This window comes from Glandiceps talaboti, chromosome 17, assembly GCF_964340395.1.
Source record: "Glandiceps talaboti chromosome 17, keGlaTala1.1, whole genome shotgun sequence".
Lineage (NCBI taxonomy): Eukaryota > Metazoa > Hemichordata > Enteropneusta > Spengelidae > Glandiceps > Glandiceps talaboti.
Genome location: NC_135565.1, coordinates 1,642,501 through 1,662,886, shown reverse-complemented (window position 1 = coordinate 1,662,886; position 20,386 = coordinate 1,642,501). Strand labels below are relative to the sequence as shown.

Sequence of the window (20,386 nt, the reverse complement as noted above, 5' to 3'; positions counted from 1 at the left end):
ATCAAACTATGTCAACATACGTCACAACACCGAAATAACTGTTGAATATAAATTACATCAAACTATGTCAACATACGTCACAACACCGAAATAACTGTTGAATATAAATTACATCAAACTATGTCAACATACGTCACAACACCGAAATAACTGTTGAATATAAATTACAGTGAACTATGTCAACATACGTCACAACGCCGAAATAACTGTTGAATATAAATTACATCAAACTATGTCAACATACGTCACAATGCCGAAATAACTGTTGAATATAAATTACATCAAACTATGTCAACATACGTCACAACACTGAAATAACTGTTGAATATAAATTACACATGTCAACATAAATAACTGTTGAATATAAATTACATCAAACTATGTCAACATACGTCACAACACCGAAATAACTGTTAAATATAAATTACATCGAACTATGTCAACATACATCACAACGCCGAAATAACTGTTGAATATAAATTACATCAAACTATGTCAACATACGTCACAACGCCGAAATAACTGTTGAATATAAATTACATCGAACTATGTCAACATATGTCACAACACTGAAATAACTGTTGAATATAAATTACACATGTCAACATAAATAACTGTTGAATATAAATTACATCGAACTATGCCAACATACGTCACAACACTGTAATAACTGTTGAATATAAATTACAGCAAACTATGTCAACATACGTCACAACACTTTAGTAATTGTTAGTCCCCGCTGGACGAAGTCCGGGACGGGGACTTATGGATTGGGTTCTGTGCGTCCGCCCGTCCGTCCGCAGCCGTTTCTTGGAGATGCCTGGACCGATTTTTTTCAAACTTGGTGCAGGGGCAACATACAATGGCATACATATGCACGTCAATTTGTTTCATGATATGATCCAATATGGCTGCCTAGCAGCCATTTTGTTTGCAAATTTTCCCTGTCTAAAGCCATAACTCAGACATGCTTGAACAGATCTCATTCAAAGTTGGTATTAGGACAGTGTTCTATGACATACATGTGCATATTCATTGTTGTTGTGATACGATCCAATATGGCTGCCTGGCAGCCATTTTGTTTGTGATTTTTCTATGTCCAAAGCCATAACTCAGACATGCTTGAACAGATCTCATTCAAAGTTGGTATTAGGTCAGTGTTCTATGTCATACATGTGCATATCCATTTGTTGTCATGATACGATCCAATATGGCTGCCTAGCAGCCATTTTGTTTGCGAATTTTCCATGTCCAAAGCCATAACTCAGACATGCTTGAACAGATCTCATTCAAAGTTGGTATTAGGACAGTGTTCTATGACATACATGTGCATATCCATTTGTTGTCATGATACGATCCAATATGGCTGCCTAGCAGCCATTTTGTTTGCGAATTTTCCATGTCCAAAGCCATAACTCAGACATGCTTGAACAGATCTCATTCAAAGTTGGTATTAGGACAGTGTTCTATAACATACATTTGCATATTCATTGTTGTTGTGATACGATCCAATATGGCCACCTGGCAGCCATTTTGTTTGTGATTTTTCTATGTCCAAAGCCATAACTCAGACATGCTTGAACAGATCTCATTCAAAGTTGGTACATGTATTAGGACAGTGTTCTTTGACATACATGTGCATATCCATTTTCGACCCATCCTTTAAATTATTGTTGTATGCATGTTCCATGTCCAACAAGCAGACACAACATATCTAAGTCTGTTTGATTTAGGTTCACAAGTGTTGTTGCGTGATCAGAGTAGTGATAATTCCTTAAAACCCAATCATAGCGGGAACTATGTCATTTTCAATGACTTGTTGAATATAAATTACATCAAACTATCACAGGGAACCTTGCACATCCTAGTACTAGGATGTTCACATCCTAGTGCTAGGATGTGGCCACATCCTAGTGCTAGGAAGAAGAGCACAGCTACATGTATGTACCAGCTGTGTGTCTCACAACCCCATTACAGGGTATATTTTTCCACAGCTCTGGTACATGGTTGTGAAAAATAAGCCTATTGAATGGATGTGGAATACCGACTCTGTGCCATGACTGTTTTACACATCCCAGTACCATAGCTGTGTACTGCATACGTAGCACACAGTTGTGCACAAACATGTAACAGCTATGGGGGAATAATACCCTGTAGCAAACCTTTTGTTCATATCTGACTAGCATTGCTCACATAGCTGGTACATGGATATGGGAAATACCTATGTTGCAAATATGCTAACATAGCTGGTACATGGCTGTGGGAAAAAGCTCTTGTACATGGATGTTGTAAAAACCTATGCTGCATTGCTATTTTTCACATCCATGTTACATTGGTGTTGGCATACCAGTTACACATCTGTCAAATCTCTAGTATGTTACACCTAGTGTGTTGGTCAGAGCTGTTACAGGGATATTGTACACATAGCTGGTACAGTCCCCATAGCTCCACTGAGCTGGTACAGCTATGTGCACAACCCTGTTATAGGTATGTGAATTTTACAGGAGTGTGCAAGGTTCCCTGTGTATGACAACATTTACTTCTGTTTTCAGTTAAATTTCATGACAAATCCTCAGATTTTATTAACGTGCCTGAAAGTAAAAATTTATTACATTTTATAGCAAAAAGTCGATGAGTAAGTCACGTATGGTATTTTATCATTGTGCAGCCCCCTGAGACACATTAATTTTTTTGAGAGTCCACCTCAATATACAATGTTGCAATTTGAAAGTAAAAAAATCACATGACGTGAATTTGTACACACTATACATCTTTTCAATTCATTGACTCTGGAAAGTGTTAGCCAAATTGCAATTTTATGAGAGATACATTTAATGCCACAAATATGCAGTATCACGAGTCTGATAAAATATCATTGAAAATGTTTAATTTGTACAAACGATGACATAATTCCTCCCGTTCCTCAAAATATTTTTACAAAAACTCACACCCTGATAACTCGATGATGACATGTTTCAATTTGACAGTTTGAATTGGTACAAATTGTTGATGTATGCCACATATATGACATGGGCCATGTGGTTGTGATTTGGTCTGCGATTGGACGATACGTTTATTTGTTACAATATTTCCTCATCTGACATTTACATTGTATTCTATGTACCCAACATAGGCAACTTCACTGGCATCTCTTGATCTGACTTGACAAGATAAATGTAATAAGGCCCAGAAAGACTGTCAGTCAATCAATCAATCAATCAATCAATCAATCAATCAATCAACATAAGGTAGCTTCAGTTGTGACGTTAACTCAACCATGTGATATATTGTGTGTTCATTTTGCTCGTCATCACTGCACCAGGCATAGAACATGTTTGGTATTCGTAAACATGTACGTAATGTACATGTAACATGAATAGTAACACTTGGTTGTTACGTATAGTAACACTTGGTTGTTATGTGTAGTAACACTTGGTTGTTACGTATAGTAACACTTGGTTGTTATGTATAGTAACACTTGGTTGTTACGTATAGTAACACTTGGTTGTTATGTATAGTAACACTTGGTTGTTACGTATAGTAACACTTGGTTGTTATGTATAGTAACACTTGGTTGTTACGTATAGTAACACTTGGTTGTTACGTATAGTAATACTTGGTTGTTACGTATAGTAACACTTGGTTGTTACGTATAGTAACACTTGGTTGTTACGTATAGTAACACTTGGTTGTTACGTATAGTAAAACTGGGTTGTTACGTACAGTAACACTTGGTTGTTACGTATAGTAACACTTGGTTGTTATGTATAGTAACACTTGGTTGTTACGTAAAGTAACACTTGGTTGTTACGTACAGATAATGTTTTGAGTTTAATAATAATCAGGATGATGGATGGTTCTAAATTGTGGACATATGAGTAATACATTTGTAGAAATAACTTGACATATGAGTAATAGTTTATACATTTGTAGAAATAACTTGATTTGCACAATCTCTTGACCATGGGTAGGTCTAGTCTGTCTGGAATGAAATTGATTTGGAAATGCCATTTATCGTCGTACACTAGGATTCACTTGCAATCATTCTTTTATGTTTTTTTTAGTTTTCATTTGTTGTATATGATACTGGTTCGCTGAGTGAGATCACCAAGATTGTTAACGCAGATTAATAACTCTTAGATACAATATTTTATGTCAATCTGAAAAATTTTTATCCATGTGCTTCATGTATGATATTGACAAAACTAAATTGTAGCAATGCGCATCATACATTGATAGTTCTGTAGGGTGGCTTGGACGTATCACGGTTGTACATGGATAAATAACTTACAGAAATTACATGTATGTGATCTCAATATTGAAAATGCATCTTTCTTTTTAGTTCACATTATTTTACTTTGTGTGTGTGTGTGTGTGTGTGTGTGTGTGTGTGTGCGTGTGTGTGTGTGTGTATATGTATGTGTGTGTCCACATTGCAAAGCACACTTGTAAATAGAATCAAATCATTAGCATACACATGAAATATACCAATACAACACTGGTATGTTTGCTCTTCAATATATTGCAACTTTTAAACTCAATCTGGAATAAATACAGGTGAAGTGTGAACTCATGACTTAAACTCAATTATGAATAAATACAGGTGAAGTGTGAACTCACGACTTAAAGGTGATTCAAAATGCTCACAATCACTATTGCTATTTTGCTAGACGACATGTTTGTGAAACATATTCTGGTTTTGAAATTTTAAAAAAGCGTCTGCAAACACCTTAAAATGACCTTTTTTCAGTCAGTTCCTTTTGGATTTACTTCGAGAGTTTTCGGGTATTTCTGGTCCCACCTAAACCACAGGATTTTATGACGTCATAGAGAGACATCGTTAGCACGTAGCCTATGACAAGCGTAGTCAACAGGTGAATAAAACTCAACAGCATTGTGAAAAAATACATTGCCGGTGGTTGTAATAGACATCAGTAAACAAAAACTACAGTCTACATGTCGTATTAACCAACATTTACTGATATTTACTCACCTTTCCTGACTAATTGTCAGTGTCTGTGGGTATAAATGCTAAAATATTATGTCCCCATATGATGGAAAAATAAATCAAAACGGCTAGACTAGATATACATAAACACTTGTAATGTCGGGTGTTTCACATTCAGTGACTTTTATTTATCTCATGTTTTATTATTTGCCGATAAGAAGCATCACAATACCATCAACACACAAGACACATCGACGGCATATTTTAGCTTTATTTGTTGGGAAATGTTCAGTGATGACAAGTTCCAGTATTGCATTGAGCTCAAGATCACCTACTGCCTTGGCGAGGGAAATGAGCATATTTTTCTTATTACTTGTCGTCGTGTGAAATTTCCGTAACATGCTCTTAAGTTCTGGTACTTTCAAATTTTCAATGTTTTCGATGACGATTCCGGTTGACACTGGGACATGTTTAAAAACCATTGCTAGGCTATTTGCATATCTTGCGAGGTCTGCCACAAGATGTAAAATTCCTTATTGGAAATTATGGAATAGACTATTTTTACTTCCCATTGTTTTACAGGGTGGTTGGTTTTGATGATCTTGGCAATACAGACAGCTTTACAACAGAAGTATTGGAAACAAGACTAGCTAGATCAGGTACATACATGTATATGTTAAAATCACAAGACAATTGGGCAATACCATTAATCTCTATTATTGGCATAATGCATAGTAGCTAGATGACTTTGAAATCTGTGTAATCTATAGAAGACTTAGTAATCTAAATAAAAGACTTACATTGTAAGTTAGTAATCTATGTAACTGATAGAAGACTTAGTAATCTCTATAACACTAGGAGACTTAGTAATTTAAATAACCCTGTAGAAGACTTAGTAAGTTCTATAACCCTTTAGAAGACTTAGTAATCTCTATAACAGTAACTAACTTACTAAGTCTTCTACAGGGTTATATAACTTACTAAGTATTCTACAGGGTTATAGAGATTACTGAGACTTCTAAATGCTATAAAGTCTCCCACATGGTTATGTAGATCATTAAGTCTTCTAGAGTTGTAGAGATTACTAAGTCTTCTACAGGGTTATAGAGATTATTAAGTCATCTACAGTGTTATAGAGATTACTAAGTCTTCTACAGTATTGTAGAGATTACTAAGTCTTCTACAGGGTTATAGAGATTACTAAGTCTTCTACAGGGTTATATAGATTATTAAGTCATCTACAGTGTTATAGAGATTACTAAGTCTTCTACAGTGTTATAGAAATTACTAAGTCTTCTACAGGGTTATATAGATTACTAAGTCTTCTACAGGGTTATATAGATTACTAAGTCTTCTACAGGGTTATATAGATTACTAAGTCATCTACAGGGTTATAGAGATTACTAAGTCTCCTACAGGGTTATATAGATTACTAAGTCATCTACAGGGTTATAGAGATTACTAAGTCTTCTACAGGGTTATATAGATTACTAAGTCTTCTACAGGGTTATATAGATTACTAAGTCTTCTACAGGGTTATATAGATTACTAAGTCTTCTACAGGGTTATATAGATTACTAAGTCATCTACAGGGTTATAGAGATTACTAAGTCTTCTACAGGGTTATATAGATTACTAAGTCTTCTACAGGTTTATATAGATTACTAAGTCATCTACAGGGTTATAGAGATTACTAAGTCTTCTACAGGGTTATAGAGATTACTAAGTCTTCTACAGGGTTATAGAGATTACTAAGTCATCTACAGGGTTATATAGATTACCAAGTCTTCTACAGGGTTATAGAGATTACTAAATCCACTACAGTTTATAGAGATTACCAAGTCTTCTACAGGGTTATAGAGATTACTAAATCCACTACAGTGTTATAGAGATTACCAAGTCTTCTACAGGGTTATAGAGATTACTAAGTCTTCTACAGGGTTATAGAGATTACTAAATCCACTACAGTGTTATAGAGATTACAAAGTCTTCTACAGGGTTATATAGATTACTAAGTCATCTACAGGGTTATAGAGATTACTAAGTCTTCTACAGGGTTATATAGATTACTAAGTCTTCTACAGGTTTATATAGATTACTAAGTCATCTACAGGGTTATAGAGATTACTAAGTCTTCTACAGGGTTATAGAGATTACTAAGTCATCTACAGGGTTATATAGATTACCAAGTCTTCTACAGGGTTATAGAGATTACTAAATCCACTACAGTTTATAGAGATTACCAAGTCTTCTACAGGGTTATAGAGATTACTAAATCCACTACAGTGTTATAGAGATTACCAAGTCTTCTACAGGGTTATAGAGATTACTAAGTCTTCTACAGGGTTATAGAGATTACTAAATCCACTACAGTGTTATAGAGATTACAAAGTCTTCTACAGTGTTATAGAGATTACTAAGTCTTCTACAGTATTGTAGAGATTACTAAGTCTTCTACAGGGTTATAGAGATTACTAAGTCTTCTACAGGGTTATATAGATTATTAAGTCATCTACAGTGTTATAGAGATTACTAAGTCTTCTACAGTGTTATAGAAATTACTAAGTCTTCTACAGGGTTATATAGATTACTAAGTCTTCTACAGGGTTATATAGATTACTAAGTCTTCTACAGGGTTATATAGATTACTAAGTCATCTACAGGGTTATAGAGATTACTAAGTCTCCTACAGGGTTATATAGATTACTAAGTCATCTACAGGGTTATAGAGATTACTAAGTCTTCTACAGAGTTATATAGATTACTAAGTCTTCTACAGGGTTATATAGATTACTAAGTCTTCTACAGGGTTATATAGATTACTAAGTCTTCTACAGGGTTATATAGATTACTAAGTCATCTACAGGGTTATAGAGATTACTAAGTCTTCTACAGGGTTATATAGATTACTAAGTCTTCTACAGGTTTATATAGATTACTAAGTCATCTACAGGGTTATAGAGATTACTAAGTCTTCTACAGGGTTATAGAGATTACTAAGTCATCTACAGGGTTATATAGATTACCAAGTCTTCTACAGGGTTATAGAGATTACTAAATCCACTACAGTTTATAGAGATTACCAAGTCTTCTACAGGGTTATAGAGATTACTAAATCCACTACAGTGTTATAGAGATTACCAAGTCTTCTACAGGGTTATAGAGATTACTAAGTCTTCTACAGGGTTATAGAGATTACTAAATCCACTACAGTGTTATAGAGATTACAAAGTCTTCTACAGGGTTATATAGATTACTAAGTCATCTACAGGGTTATAGAGATTACTAAGTCTTCTACAGGGTTATATAGATTACTAAGTCTTCTACAGGTTTATATAGATTACTAAGTCATCTACAGGGTTATAGAGATTACTAAGTCTTCTACAGGGTTATAGAGATTACTAAGTCATCTACAGGGTTATATAGATTACCAAGTCTTCTACAGGGTTATAGAGATTACTAAATCCACTACAGTTTATAGAGATTACCAAGTCTTCTACAGGGTTATAGAGATTACTAAATCCACTACAGTGTTATAGAGATTACCAAGTCTTCTACAGGGTTATAGAGATTACTAAGTCTTCTACAGGGTTATAGAGATTACTAAATCCACTACAGTGTTATAGAGATTACAAAGTCTTCTACAGGGTTATAGAGATTACTAAGTCTTCTACAGGGTTATAGAGATTACTAAGTCATCTACAGGGTTATAGAGATTACTAAGTCATCTACAGTGTTATAGAGATTATTAAGTCTTCTACAGTGTTATAGAGATTACTAAGTCTTCTACAGGGTTATAGAGATTACTAAGTCTTCTACAGGGTTATAGAGATTACTAAGTCATCTACAGGGTTATAGAGATTACTAAGTCTTCTACAGGGTTATAGAGATTACTAAGTCTTCTACAGGGTTATATAGATTACCAAGTCTTCTACAGGATTATAGAGATTACTAAGTCTTCTACAGGGTTATAGAGATTACTAAGTCTTCTACAGGGTTATAGAGATTACTAAGTCTTCTACAGGGTTATAGAGATTACCAAGTCTTCTACAGTGTTATATAGATTATTAAGTCTTCTACAGTGTTATAGAGATTACTAAGTCTTCTACAGTGTCATAGAGATTGCTAAGTCATCTACAGGGTTAAAAAGATTATTAAGTCATCTACAGGGTTATAGAGATTATTAAGTCATCTACAGGGTTATAGAGATTACTAAGTCATGTACAGTGTTATAGAGATTATTAAGTCATCTACAGGGTTATAGAGATTACTAAGTCATCTACAGGGTTATATAGATTACCAAGTCTTCTACAGGGTTATAGAGATTACTAAGTCATCTACAGGGTTATATAGATTACTAAGTCTTCTACAGGGTTATAGAGATTACTAAGTCTTCTACAGTGTTATAGAGATTATTAAGTCATCTACAGGGTTATAGAGATTACTAAGTCATGTACAGGGTTATAGAGATTACCAAGTCTTCTACAGGGTTATAGAGATTACTAAGTCATCTACAGGGTTATAGAGATTATTAAGTCATGTACAGTGTTATAGAGATTATTAAGTCATCTACAGGGTTATAGAGATTACTAAGTCTTCTGCAGGGTTATAGAGATTACTAAGTCTTCTACAGTTTATAGAGATTACCAAGTCTTCTACAGGGTTATAGAGATTACTAAGTCATCTACAGGGTTATAGAGATTATTAAGTCATCTACAGGGTTATAGAGATTACTAAGTCATCTACAGGGTTATAGAGATTACTAAGTCATGTACATGGTTATAGAGATTACCAAGTCTTCTACAGGGTTATAGAGATTACTAAGTCATCTACAGTGTTATAGAGATTACCAAGTCTTCTACAGGGTTTTAGAGATTACTAAGTCATCTACAGGGTTATAGAGATTACCAAGTCTTCTAAAGGGTTATAGAGATTACCAAGTCTTCTACAGGGTTATAGAGATTACTAAGTCTTCTACAGGGTTATAGAGATTACTAAGTCTTCTACAGGGTTATAGAGATTACTAAGTCTTCTACAGTGTTATAGAGATTACTAAGTCTTCTACAGGGTTATATAGATTACTAAGTCATCTACAGGGTTATAGAGATTACTAAGTCTTCTACAGGGTTATAGAGATTACTAAATCCACTACAGTGTTATAGAGATTACCAAGTCTTCTACAGGGTTATAGAGATTACTAAGTCTTCTACAGGGTTATAGAGATTACTAAGTCATCTACAGGGTTATATAGATTACCAAATCCTCTACAGTGCTATAGAGATTACTAAGTCTTCTACAGGGTTATATAGATTACTAAGTCATCTACAGGGTTATAAAGATTACTAAATCCACTAGTGTTATAGAGATTACCAAGTCTTCTAAAGGGTTATAGAGATTACTAAGTCTTCTACAGGATTATAGAGATTACTAAGTCTTCTACAGGGTTATAGAGATTTTTTAAGTCATCTACAGTGTTACATAGATTACTAAGTCTTCTACAGGGTTATATAGTTTACTAAGTCATCTACAGGGTTATATAGATTACTAAGTCTTCTACAGGGTTATATAGATTACTAAGTCTTCTACAGGTTTATATAGATTACTAAGTCATCTACAGGGTTATAGAGATTACTAAGTCTTCTACAGGGTTATAGAGATTACTAAGTCATCTACAGGGTTATATAGATTACCAAGTCTTCTACAGGGTTATAGAGATTACTAAGTCTTCTACAGGGTTATAGAGATTATTAAGTCATCTACAGGGTTATAGAGATTACTAAGTCTTCTACAGTGTTATAGAGATTACTAAGTGTTCTACAGGGTTATAGAGATTACTAAGTCATCTACAGGGTTATAGAGATTACTAAGTCTTCTACAGGGTTATATAGATTACTAAGTCATCTACAGGGTTATATAGATTACTAAGTCTTCTACAGGGTTATAGAGATTACTAAGTCTTCTACAGGGTTATAGAGATTACTAAGTCTTCTACAGGGTTATAGAGATTACTAAGTCTTCTACAGGGTTATAGAGATTATTAAGTCATCTACAGGGTTATAGAGATTACTAAGTCTTCTACAGGGTTATAGAGATTACTAAGTCTTCTACAGGGTTATAGAGATTACTAAGTCTTCTACAGGGTTATAGAGATTATTAAGTCATCTACAGTGTTATAGAGATTACTAAGTCTTCTACAGTGTTATAGAGATTACTAAGTCATCTACAGGGTTATAGAGATTACTAAGTCATCTACAGGGTTATAGAGATTACTAAGTCTTCTACAGGGTTATAGAGATTACTAAGTCATCTACAGTGTTATAGAGATTACTAAGTCTTCTACAGTGTTATAGAGATTACTAAGTCTTCTACAGGGTTATAGAGATTACTAAGTCTTCTACAGGGTTATATAGATTACTAAGTCTTCTACAGGTTTATATAGATTACTAAGTCATCTACAGTGTTATAGAGATTATTAAGTCTTCTACAGTGTTATAGAGATTACTAAGTCTTCTACAGGGTTATAGAGATTACTAAGTCTTCTACAGGGTTATAGAGATTACTAAGTCATCTACAGGGTTATAGAGATTACTAAGTCTTCTACAGGGTTATAGAGATTACTAAGTCTTCTACAGGGTTATATAGATTACCAAGTCTTCTACAGGATTATAGAGATTACTAAGTCTTCTACAGGGTTATAGAGATTACTAAGTCTTCTACAGGGTTATAGAGATTACTAAGTCTTCTACAGGGTTATAGAGATTACCAAGTCTTCTACAGTGTTATATAGATTATTAAGTCTTCTACAGTGTTATAGAGATTACTAAGTCTTCTACAGTGTCATAGAGATTGCTAAGTCATCTACAGGGTTAAAAAGATTATTAAGTCATCTACAGGGTTATAGAGATTATTAAGTCATCTACAGGGTTATAGAGATTACTAAGTCATGTACAGTGTTATAGAGATTATTAAGTCATCTACAGGGTTATAGAGATTACTAAGTCATCTACAGGGTTATATAGATTACCAAGTCTTCTACAGGGTTATAGAGATTACTAAGTCATCTACAGGGTTATATAGATTACTAAGTCTTCTACAGGGTTATAGAGATTACTAAGTCTTCTACAGTGTTATAGAGATTATTAAGTCATCTACAGGGTTATAGAGATTACTAAGTCATGTACAGGGTTATAGAGATTACCAAGTCTTCTACAGGGTTATAGAGATTACTAAGTCATCTACAGGGTTATAGAGATTATTAAGTCATGTACAGTGTTATAGAGATTATTAAGTCATCTACAGGGTTATAGAGATTACTAAGTCTTCTGCAGGGTTATAGAGATTACTAAGTCTTCTACAGTTTATAGAGATTACCAAGTCTTCTACAGGGTTATAGAGATTACTAAGTCATCTACAGGGTTATAGAGATTATTAAGTCATCTACAGGGTTATAGAGATTACTAAGTCATCTACAGGGTTATAGAGATTACTAAGTCATGTACATGGTTATAGAGATTACCAAGTCTTCTACAGGGTTATAGAGATTACTAAGTCATCTACAGTGTTATAGAGATTACCAAGTCTTCTACAGGGTTTTAGAGATTACTAAGTCATCTACAGGGTTATAGAGATTACCAAGTCTTCTAAAGGGTTATAGAGATTACCAAGTCTTCTACAGGGTTATAGAGATTACTAAGTCTTCTACAGGGTTATAGAGATTACTAAGTCTTCTACAGGGTTATAGAGATTACTAAGTCTTCTACAGTGTTATAGAGATTACTAAGTCTTCTACAGGGTTATATAGATTACTAAGTCATCTACAGGGTTATAGAGATTACTAAGTCTTCTACAGGGTTATAGAGATTACTAAATCCACTACAGTGTTATAGAGATTACCAAGTCTTCTACAGGGTTATAGAGATTACTAAGTCTTCTACAGGGTTATAGAGATTACTAAGTCATCTACAGGGTTATATAGATTACCAAATCCTCTACAGTGCTATAGAGATTACTAAGTCTTCTACAGGGTTATATAGATTACTAAGTCATCTACAGGGTTATAAAGATTACTAAATCCACTAGTGTTATAGAGATTACCAAGTCTTCTAAAGGGTTATAGAGATTACTAAGTCTTCTACAGGATTATAGAGATTACTAAGTCTTCTACAGGGTTATAGAGATTTTTTAAGTCATCTACAGTGTTACATAGATTACTAAGTCTTCTACAGGGTTATATAGTTTACTAAGTCATCTACAGGGTTATATAGATTACTAAGTCTTCTACAGGGTTATATAGATTACTAAGTCTTCTACAGGTTTATATAGATTACTAAGTCATCTACAGGGTTATAGAGATTACTAAGTCTTCTACAGGGTTATAGAGATTACTAAGTCATCTACAGGGTTATATAGATTACCAAGTCTTCTACAGGGTTATAGAGATTACTAAGTCTTCTACAGGGTTATAGAGATTATTAAGTCATCTACAGGGTTATAGAGATTACTAAGTCTTCTACAGTGTTATAGAGATTACTAAGTGTTCTACAGGGTTATAGAGATTACTAAGTCATCTACAGGGTTATAGAGATTACTAAGTCTTCTACAGGGTTATATAGATTACTAAGTCATCTACAGGGTTATATAGATTACTAAGTCTTCTACAGGGTTATAGAGATTACTAAGTCTTCTACAGGGTTATAGAGATTACTAAGTCTTCTACAGGGTTATAGAGATTACTAAGTCTTCTACAGGGTTATAGAGATTATTAAGTCATCTACAGGGTTATAGAGATTACTAAGTCTTCTACAGGGTTATAGAGATTACTAAGTCTTCTACAGGGTTATAGAGATTACTAAGTCTTCTACAGGGTTATAGAGATTATTAAGTCATCTACAGTGTTATAGAGATTACTAAGTCTTCTACAGTGTTATAGAGATTACTAAGTCATCTACAGGGTTATAGAGATTACTAAGTCATCTACAGGGTTATAGAGATTACTAAGTCTTCTACAGGGTTATAGAGATTACTAAGTCATCTACAGTGTTATAGAGATTACTAAGTCTTCTACAGTGTTATAGAGATTACTAAGTCTTCTACAGGGTTATAGAGATTACTAAGTCTTCTACAGGGTTATAGAGATTACTAAGTCTTCTACAGGGTTATAGATATTACTAAGTCATCTACAGTGTTATAGAGATTACTAAGTCTTCTACAGGGTTATAGAGATTACTAAGTCTTCTACAGGGTTATAGAGATTACTAAGTCTTCCACAGTGTTATAGAGATTACTAAGTCATCTACAGGGTTATAGAGATTACTAAGTCATCTACAGGGTTATAGAGATTACTAAGTCTTCTACAGGGTTATAGAGATTACTAAGTCATCTACAGTGTTATAGAGATTACTAAGTCTTCTACAGTGTTATAGAGATTACTAAGTCTTCTACAGGGTTATAGAGATAACTAAGTCTTCTACAGGGTTATAGAGATTACTAAGTCATCTACAGGGTTATATAGATTACCAAGTCTTCTACAGTGTTTTAGAGATTACTAAGTCTTCTATAGTGTTATAGAGATTACTAAGTCTTCTACAGTGTTATAGAGATTACTAAGTCTTCTACAGGGTTATATAGATTACTAAGTCATCTACAGGGTTATATAGATTACTAAGTCTTCTACAGGGTTATAGAGATTACTAAATCCACTACAGTGTTATAGAGATTACCAAGTCTTCTGCAGGGTTATAGAGATTACTAAGTCATCTACAGGGTTATATAGATTACCAAGTCTTCTACAGGGTTATATAGATTACTAAGTCATCTACAGGGTTATATAGATTACTAAGTCATCTACAGGGTTATATAGATTACTAAGTCATCTACAGGGTTATATAGATTACTAAGTCTTCTACAGGGTTATATAGATTACCAAGTCTTCTACAGTGTTATAGAGATTACTAAGTCATCTACAGTGTTATAGAGATTACCAAGTCATCTACAGGGTTATAGAGATTACTAAGTCATCTACAGGGTTATATAGATTACTAAGTCTTCTACAGGGTTATATAGATTACCAAGTCTTCTACAGTGTTATAGAGATTACTAAGTCATCTACAGTGTTATAGAGATTACCAAGTCATCTACAGGGTTATAGAGATTACTAAGTCATCTACAGGGTTATATAGATTACTAAGTCTTCTACAGAGTTATAGAGATCACTAAGTCATCTACAGGGTTATATAGATTACTAAGTCTTCTACAGTGTTATAGAGATTACTAAGTCTTCTACAGGGTTATATAGATTACTAAGTCATCTACAGGGTTATAGAGATTACTAAGTCATCTACAGTGTTATATAGATTACGAAGTCTTCTACAGTGTTATAGAGATTACTAAGTCTTCTACAGGGTTATATAGATTACTAAGTCATCTACAGTGTTATAGAGATTACTAAGTCTTCTACAGGGTTATATAGATTACTAAGTCATCTACAGGGTTATAGAGATTACTAAGTCTTCTACAGGGTTATATAGATTACCAAGTCTTCTACAGTGTTATAGAGATTACTAAGTCTTCTACAGGGTTATATAGATTACTAAGTCATCTACAGGGTTATATAGATTACTAAGTCATCTACAGGGTTATATAGATTACGAAGTCTTCAACAGTGTTATAGAGATTACTAAGTCTTCTACAGGGTTATATAGATTACTAAGTCATCTACAGGGTTATAGAGATTACTAAGTCTTCTACAGGATTATAGAGATTACTAAGTCTTCTACAGGGTTATATAGATTATTAAGTCATCTACAGGGTTACATAGATTACTAAGTCATCTACAGGGTTATATAGATTACTAAGTCATCTACAGGGTTATATAGATTACTAAGTCTTCTACAGTGTTATAGAGATTACTAAATCCACTAGTGTTATAGAGATTACCAAGTCTTCTAAAGGGTTATAGAGATTACTAAGTCATCTACAGGGTTATAGAGATTACTAAGTCTTCTACAGTGTTATAGAGATTACTAAATCCACTAGTGTTATAGAGATTACCAAGTCTTCTAAAGGGTTATAGAGATTACTAAGTCATCTACAGGGTTATAGAGATTACTAAGTCTTCTACAGTGTTATAGAGATTACCAAGTCTTCTACAGGGTTATAGAGATTACTAAGTCTTCTACAGGGTTTTAGAGATTACCAAGTCTTCTACAGTGTTATATAGATTACCAAGTCTTCTACAGGGTTATAGAGATTACTAAGTCTTCTACAGGGTTATAGAGATTACTAAGTCTTCTATAGTGTTATAGAGATTACCAAGTCTTCTACAGGGTTATAGAGATTACTAAGTCTTCTACAGGGTTATAGAGATTACCAAGTCTTCTACAGGGTTATAGAGATTACTAAGTCATCTACAGGGTTATAGAGATTACTAAGTCATCTACAGGGTTATATAGATTACCAAGTCTTCTACAGGGTTATAGAGATTACTAAGTCTTCTACAGGGTTATAGAGATTACTAAGTCTTCTACAGGGTTATAGAGATTACCAAGTCTTCTACAGGGTTATAGAGATTACTAAGTCATCTACAGGGTTATAGAGATTACTAAGTCTTCTACAGGGTTATATAGATTACTAAGTCATCTACAGGGTTATAGAGATTACCAAGTCTTCTACAGGGTTATAGAGATTACTAAGTCTTCTACAGGGTTATAGAGATTACTAAGTCTTCTACAGGGTTACATAGATTACCAAGTCTTCTACAGGGTTATAGAGATTACTAAGTCTTCTACAGGGTTATAGAGATTACTAAGTCTTCTACAGGGTTATATAGATTACCAAGTCTTCTACAGGGTTATAGAGATTACTAAGTCATCTACAGGGTTATAGAGATTACCAAGTCTTCTACAGGGTTTTAGATATTACTAAGTCTTCTACAGGGTTATAGAGATTACTAAGTCTTCTACAGGGTTACATAGATTAGTAAGTCTTGTACAGGGTTATTTAGATTACTAAATCTTGTACAGGGTTACTTAAGACTTCTACAGGTTATAAAGTCTTCAACAGTGTTATAGAGATTACTAAGTCTTCTACAGGGTTATATAGATTATTAAGTCTTCTACAGTGTTATATAGATTACTAAAACATTTCTTTCTTTTTGATTACAGGAGTAATAACATTGCCAGATGTTCAACAATCTGGTCAAAGGTCAGTATTTGGATTTGCAAAGAAGGATGATGATGGTTATGATAGTGACCCAGATGAGTACTGATTATAGTCACCACTAGAGGGCGCCTAATCTACAATTCCACTCCTATATTGCATCATCTGCTGAGCTTTTGTCATCTGGGCTATGCATCATATATGAAGATGTGAAACCTAATAGTTCCACCTTTTATAAAAGTGGCACAAGCTGAATTTATAGACTGTTTTACTGAAGTGACAAAAACTTATGATGAAACTGCAACTAAACTATTCTAGTATTACATGTCTTCTATAACACTACAAGTGTCATCTGGTGTTGTTACAACAGTTGATTATATAATAAGAATTTCCTGAACATTTTTTATATGTATGAAAAATAATGTCATCAGATGGGTTTTCAGTATTATCTTAATACCAGGTTTGAGTTCAAGTGTGAATTTCATGTGGATGTTTGAAGTAAGTAGAATATTGTGAGTACAGTTTCAGTAAGCAGCAGAAATTACATATAAACTCAGCTTGTGTGTGACTTAACAAACTTCTGTCTTGATAGGGCTACATTATTTATAATGATGTTCCAGGTAGTGAACATTTGTGAAAACTTTATTCTTTTTATCAAATATTTAAAAAATGATGTTTTACTTATGAGTTGGTACTGTGATTATAATGGCCATCAAAGGGTACTAAATGAAGATTCCAAGCTGATCTTTTCACAGTATACACTGATTAATTTAGAAATGTAAGTAGTGGAAGTGATTAAATAAATAAATAAATAAATGAATTCAAATGACAGCTGTGATAGATTCACCATTTTTGTAGTACATATGGACCCCATTTTAGACCAAAGGTCTAGAAAACGTGGCCTCTACACATACACTCAAATAAGTTGAGTAGCCCCCTCCCCGGCACATAGGGTAACCCCTTACCCGGCACATAGCGTAACCCCTTACCTGGCACATAGGGTAACCCCTTACCCGGCACATAGGGTAACCCCTTACCCAGCACATAGGGTAGTCCCCTCCACTGGCACATAAGGTAGTCCCTCCCCTGGCACATAGGGTAGTCCCCCTCCCTGGCACATAGGGTAACCCTTTCCCTCTGATACACAGAGTAGCCCCATCCCCAGCACAGTGTAGCTATTTCCCCAGCACATAGAGTAGCTCCTCCCCCAGCACTAGCCCCCTCCCTCCAGCACAGTGTAGCTATTTCCCCAGCACATAGAGTAGCTCCTCCCCCAGCACTAGCCCCCTCCCTCCAGCACAGTGTAGCTATTTCCCCAGCACATAGAGTAGCTCCTCCCCCAGCACTAGCCCCCTCCCTCCAGCAGTGTAGCTATTTCCCCAGCACATAGAGTAGCTCCTCCCCCAGCACTAGCCCCCTCCCTCCAGCACAGTGTAGCTATTTCCCCAGCACATAGAGTAGCTCCTCCCCCAGCACTAGCCCCCTCCCTCCAGCACAGTGTAGCTATTTCCCCAGCACATAGAGTAGCTCCTCCCCCAGCACTAGCCCCCTCCCTCCAGCACAGTGTAGCTATTTCCCCAGCACATAGAGTAGCTCCTCCCCCAGCACTAGCCCCCTCCCTCCAGCACAGTGTAGCTATTTCCCCGGCACATAGAGTAGCTAGGCACATTTGCATACATTTATTGAATGTTTATTCATTTGTCTTTCAATTCTTGTTATCTTTGCAATATACCTGATTATTTGACTGTTGCTATGGGCGTGGTCTTGTTGCTAGGCAAAGTTACGTACATTTTTTGAATGTTTGTTCAATTGTCTATCTCTGTTATCTTTGTGAAATATATGGCCGTTTGCTGTTGCTATGGGCGTGGTCATAGTTGCTAGGGATATTTGCATACATTTTTTGAATGTTTACTCACTTGCCTACCAGATGATGTTATTTGAGCAAAATATACTAAGGGCGTGGTCATGGTTGCTAGGGCCAATTGTTTCAAAATATTTTGAAGAAAATCTGCAGAATAACGCTTCTAAAAACATCTCACCAAGTTTCAGTCTCATTGACCAAGTACTTTTTGAGATATAATTTTTGACCAAAATTCACATTTTCACACCTAATTTGCATATTACTGATGAGATCATTAAATGTTTAATATTTCTTCATCTATACACCAACAGATACATCCCTGTTAAATTTCAGCCTAATCGGCTGAGTAGTTTTGGATTTATAGGTTTTTGACCAAAAAGACACATTTGTAGCCCTAATTTGCATATTGCTGATGGAATCATCATGTCATGAAGAATCTTAATCTTCTCACATCTAAGAATGTTCCCATCAAATTTCATACCAATCTGTGATGTGATCATTTTGCTTTGAACATTTTCCCAACCAGACACCAAAAGTAATCTCCACTAAATACCAAGGTAATCGGTCTGACGGTTTTAGAGTGTAAGTCATCCAGATGGACAGCCACTGCACCATACCTATAGTACTATTGAACCTTATCACTAATATCAGTTCAGTTGAGCTAAAAAAAAAAAGCTATGTGAAACCAGAGATACTAATATAATGATAATGGTTTATTTGTAAGAACATCACAAAAATGTCTCATGCAGGAGAAAAATGTGTACATGAGAAAGATGGAATTCAAATATTTTATTTTGATACATTTAATATGCCTAAAATGTATTAAATGCTAAATGCTATTTATTACTGGTCATCAACATGAGTCTGAGTGTGGAAAAATCAAGGTGTCAAGCACTCCAATTATCTTGTTTCTATTCCCATTTCTGAGATTTTGTCCTGTGATTGTCATTGCAGTCCTTCCCACTCAATATCCCGGATATGTTGGAATGATCGTCCATGGAATTTACTGAGAACTGAAAACATGGACTTAGGATCAAATTCCACCTCATATTGAGAGAGATCTACGTTAAATGTTATTTGTCTTGAAGTGAACAGTAAGTCTTCTACTGGCCATGGTAAACCAATATGGTGTCTGTGGAACTGAAACATACACAGAGAACAAGATTTGGTACACTATGTTGTTAAATTCAACTCATTATAAGAGGTTTTCCATTGAACAAATGCAGTTAGTGGTACAAGTTATTCAATTTGACAGTTTGTAAGCCTAAACTCGTTTAGCAAGAAAGTCAAAATTTGCTGTCATAATTGTTGATCATTGAAAAGAAGTTGGGAGACTGTCAAAAGCTACCAACGTGTGAAAAAATACACATCTGAAGATGTTGATGAAGTATTTGGATGAGTATTTCCTGTAAGAAGTTGTG

The 20,386-nt window shown here is 34.7% G+C and overlaps 2 protein-coding genes across 3 annotated transcripts in view; one reads left to right on the top strand and one right to left on the bottom strand.

Moving 5' to 3' along the window:
• LOC144448515 (uncharacterized) overlaps window positions 1-17,888 on the top strand; it is a 35,112-nt gene extending 17,224 nt beyond the window's left edge. Inside the window, exons 5-6 of the mRNA XM_078138782.1 lie at window positions 5,531-5,607; window positions 17,110-17,888. Of these exons, the coding sequence (XP_077994908.1) occupies window positions 5,531-5,607; window positions 17,110-17,213 (181 nt within the window). The 3' untranslated portion in view covers window positions 17,214-17,888. The remainder of the gene's footprint in view (window positions 1-5,530; window positions 5,608-17,109) is intronic.
• Window positions 17,889-19,738: 1,850 nt separating this feature from the next.
• LOC144448513 (RNA ligase 1-like) overlaps window positions 19,739-20,386 on the bottom strand; it is a 17,749-nt gene continuing 17,101 nt past the window's right edge. For both annotated transcript variants that reach the window (XM_078138779.1, XM_078138780.1), the window contains exon 6: window positions 19,739-20,105. In XM_078138779.1, the coding sequence (XP_077994905.1) occupies window positions 19,911-20,105 (195 nt within the window). In that variant the 3' untranslated portion in view covers window positions 19,739-19,910. The remainder of the gene's footprint in view (window positions 20,106-20,386) is intronic.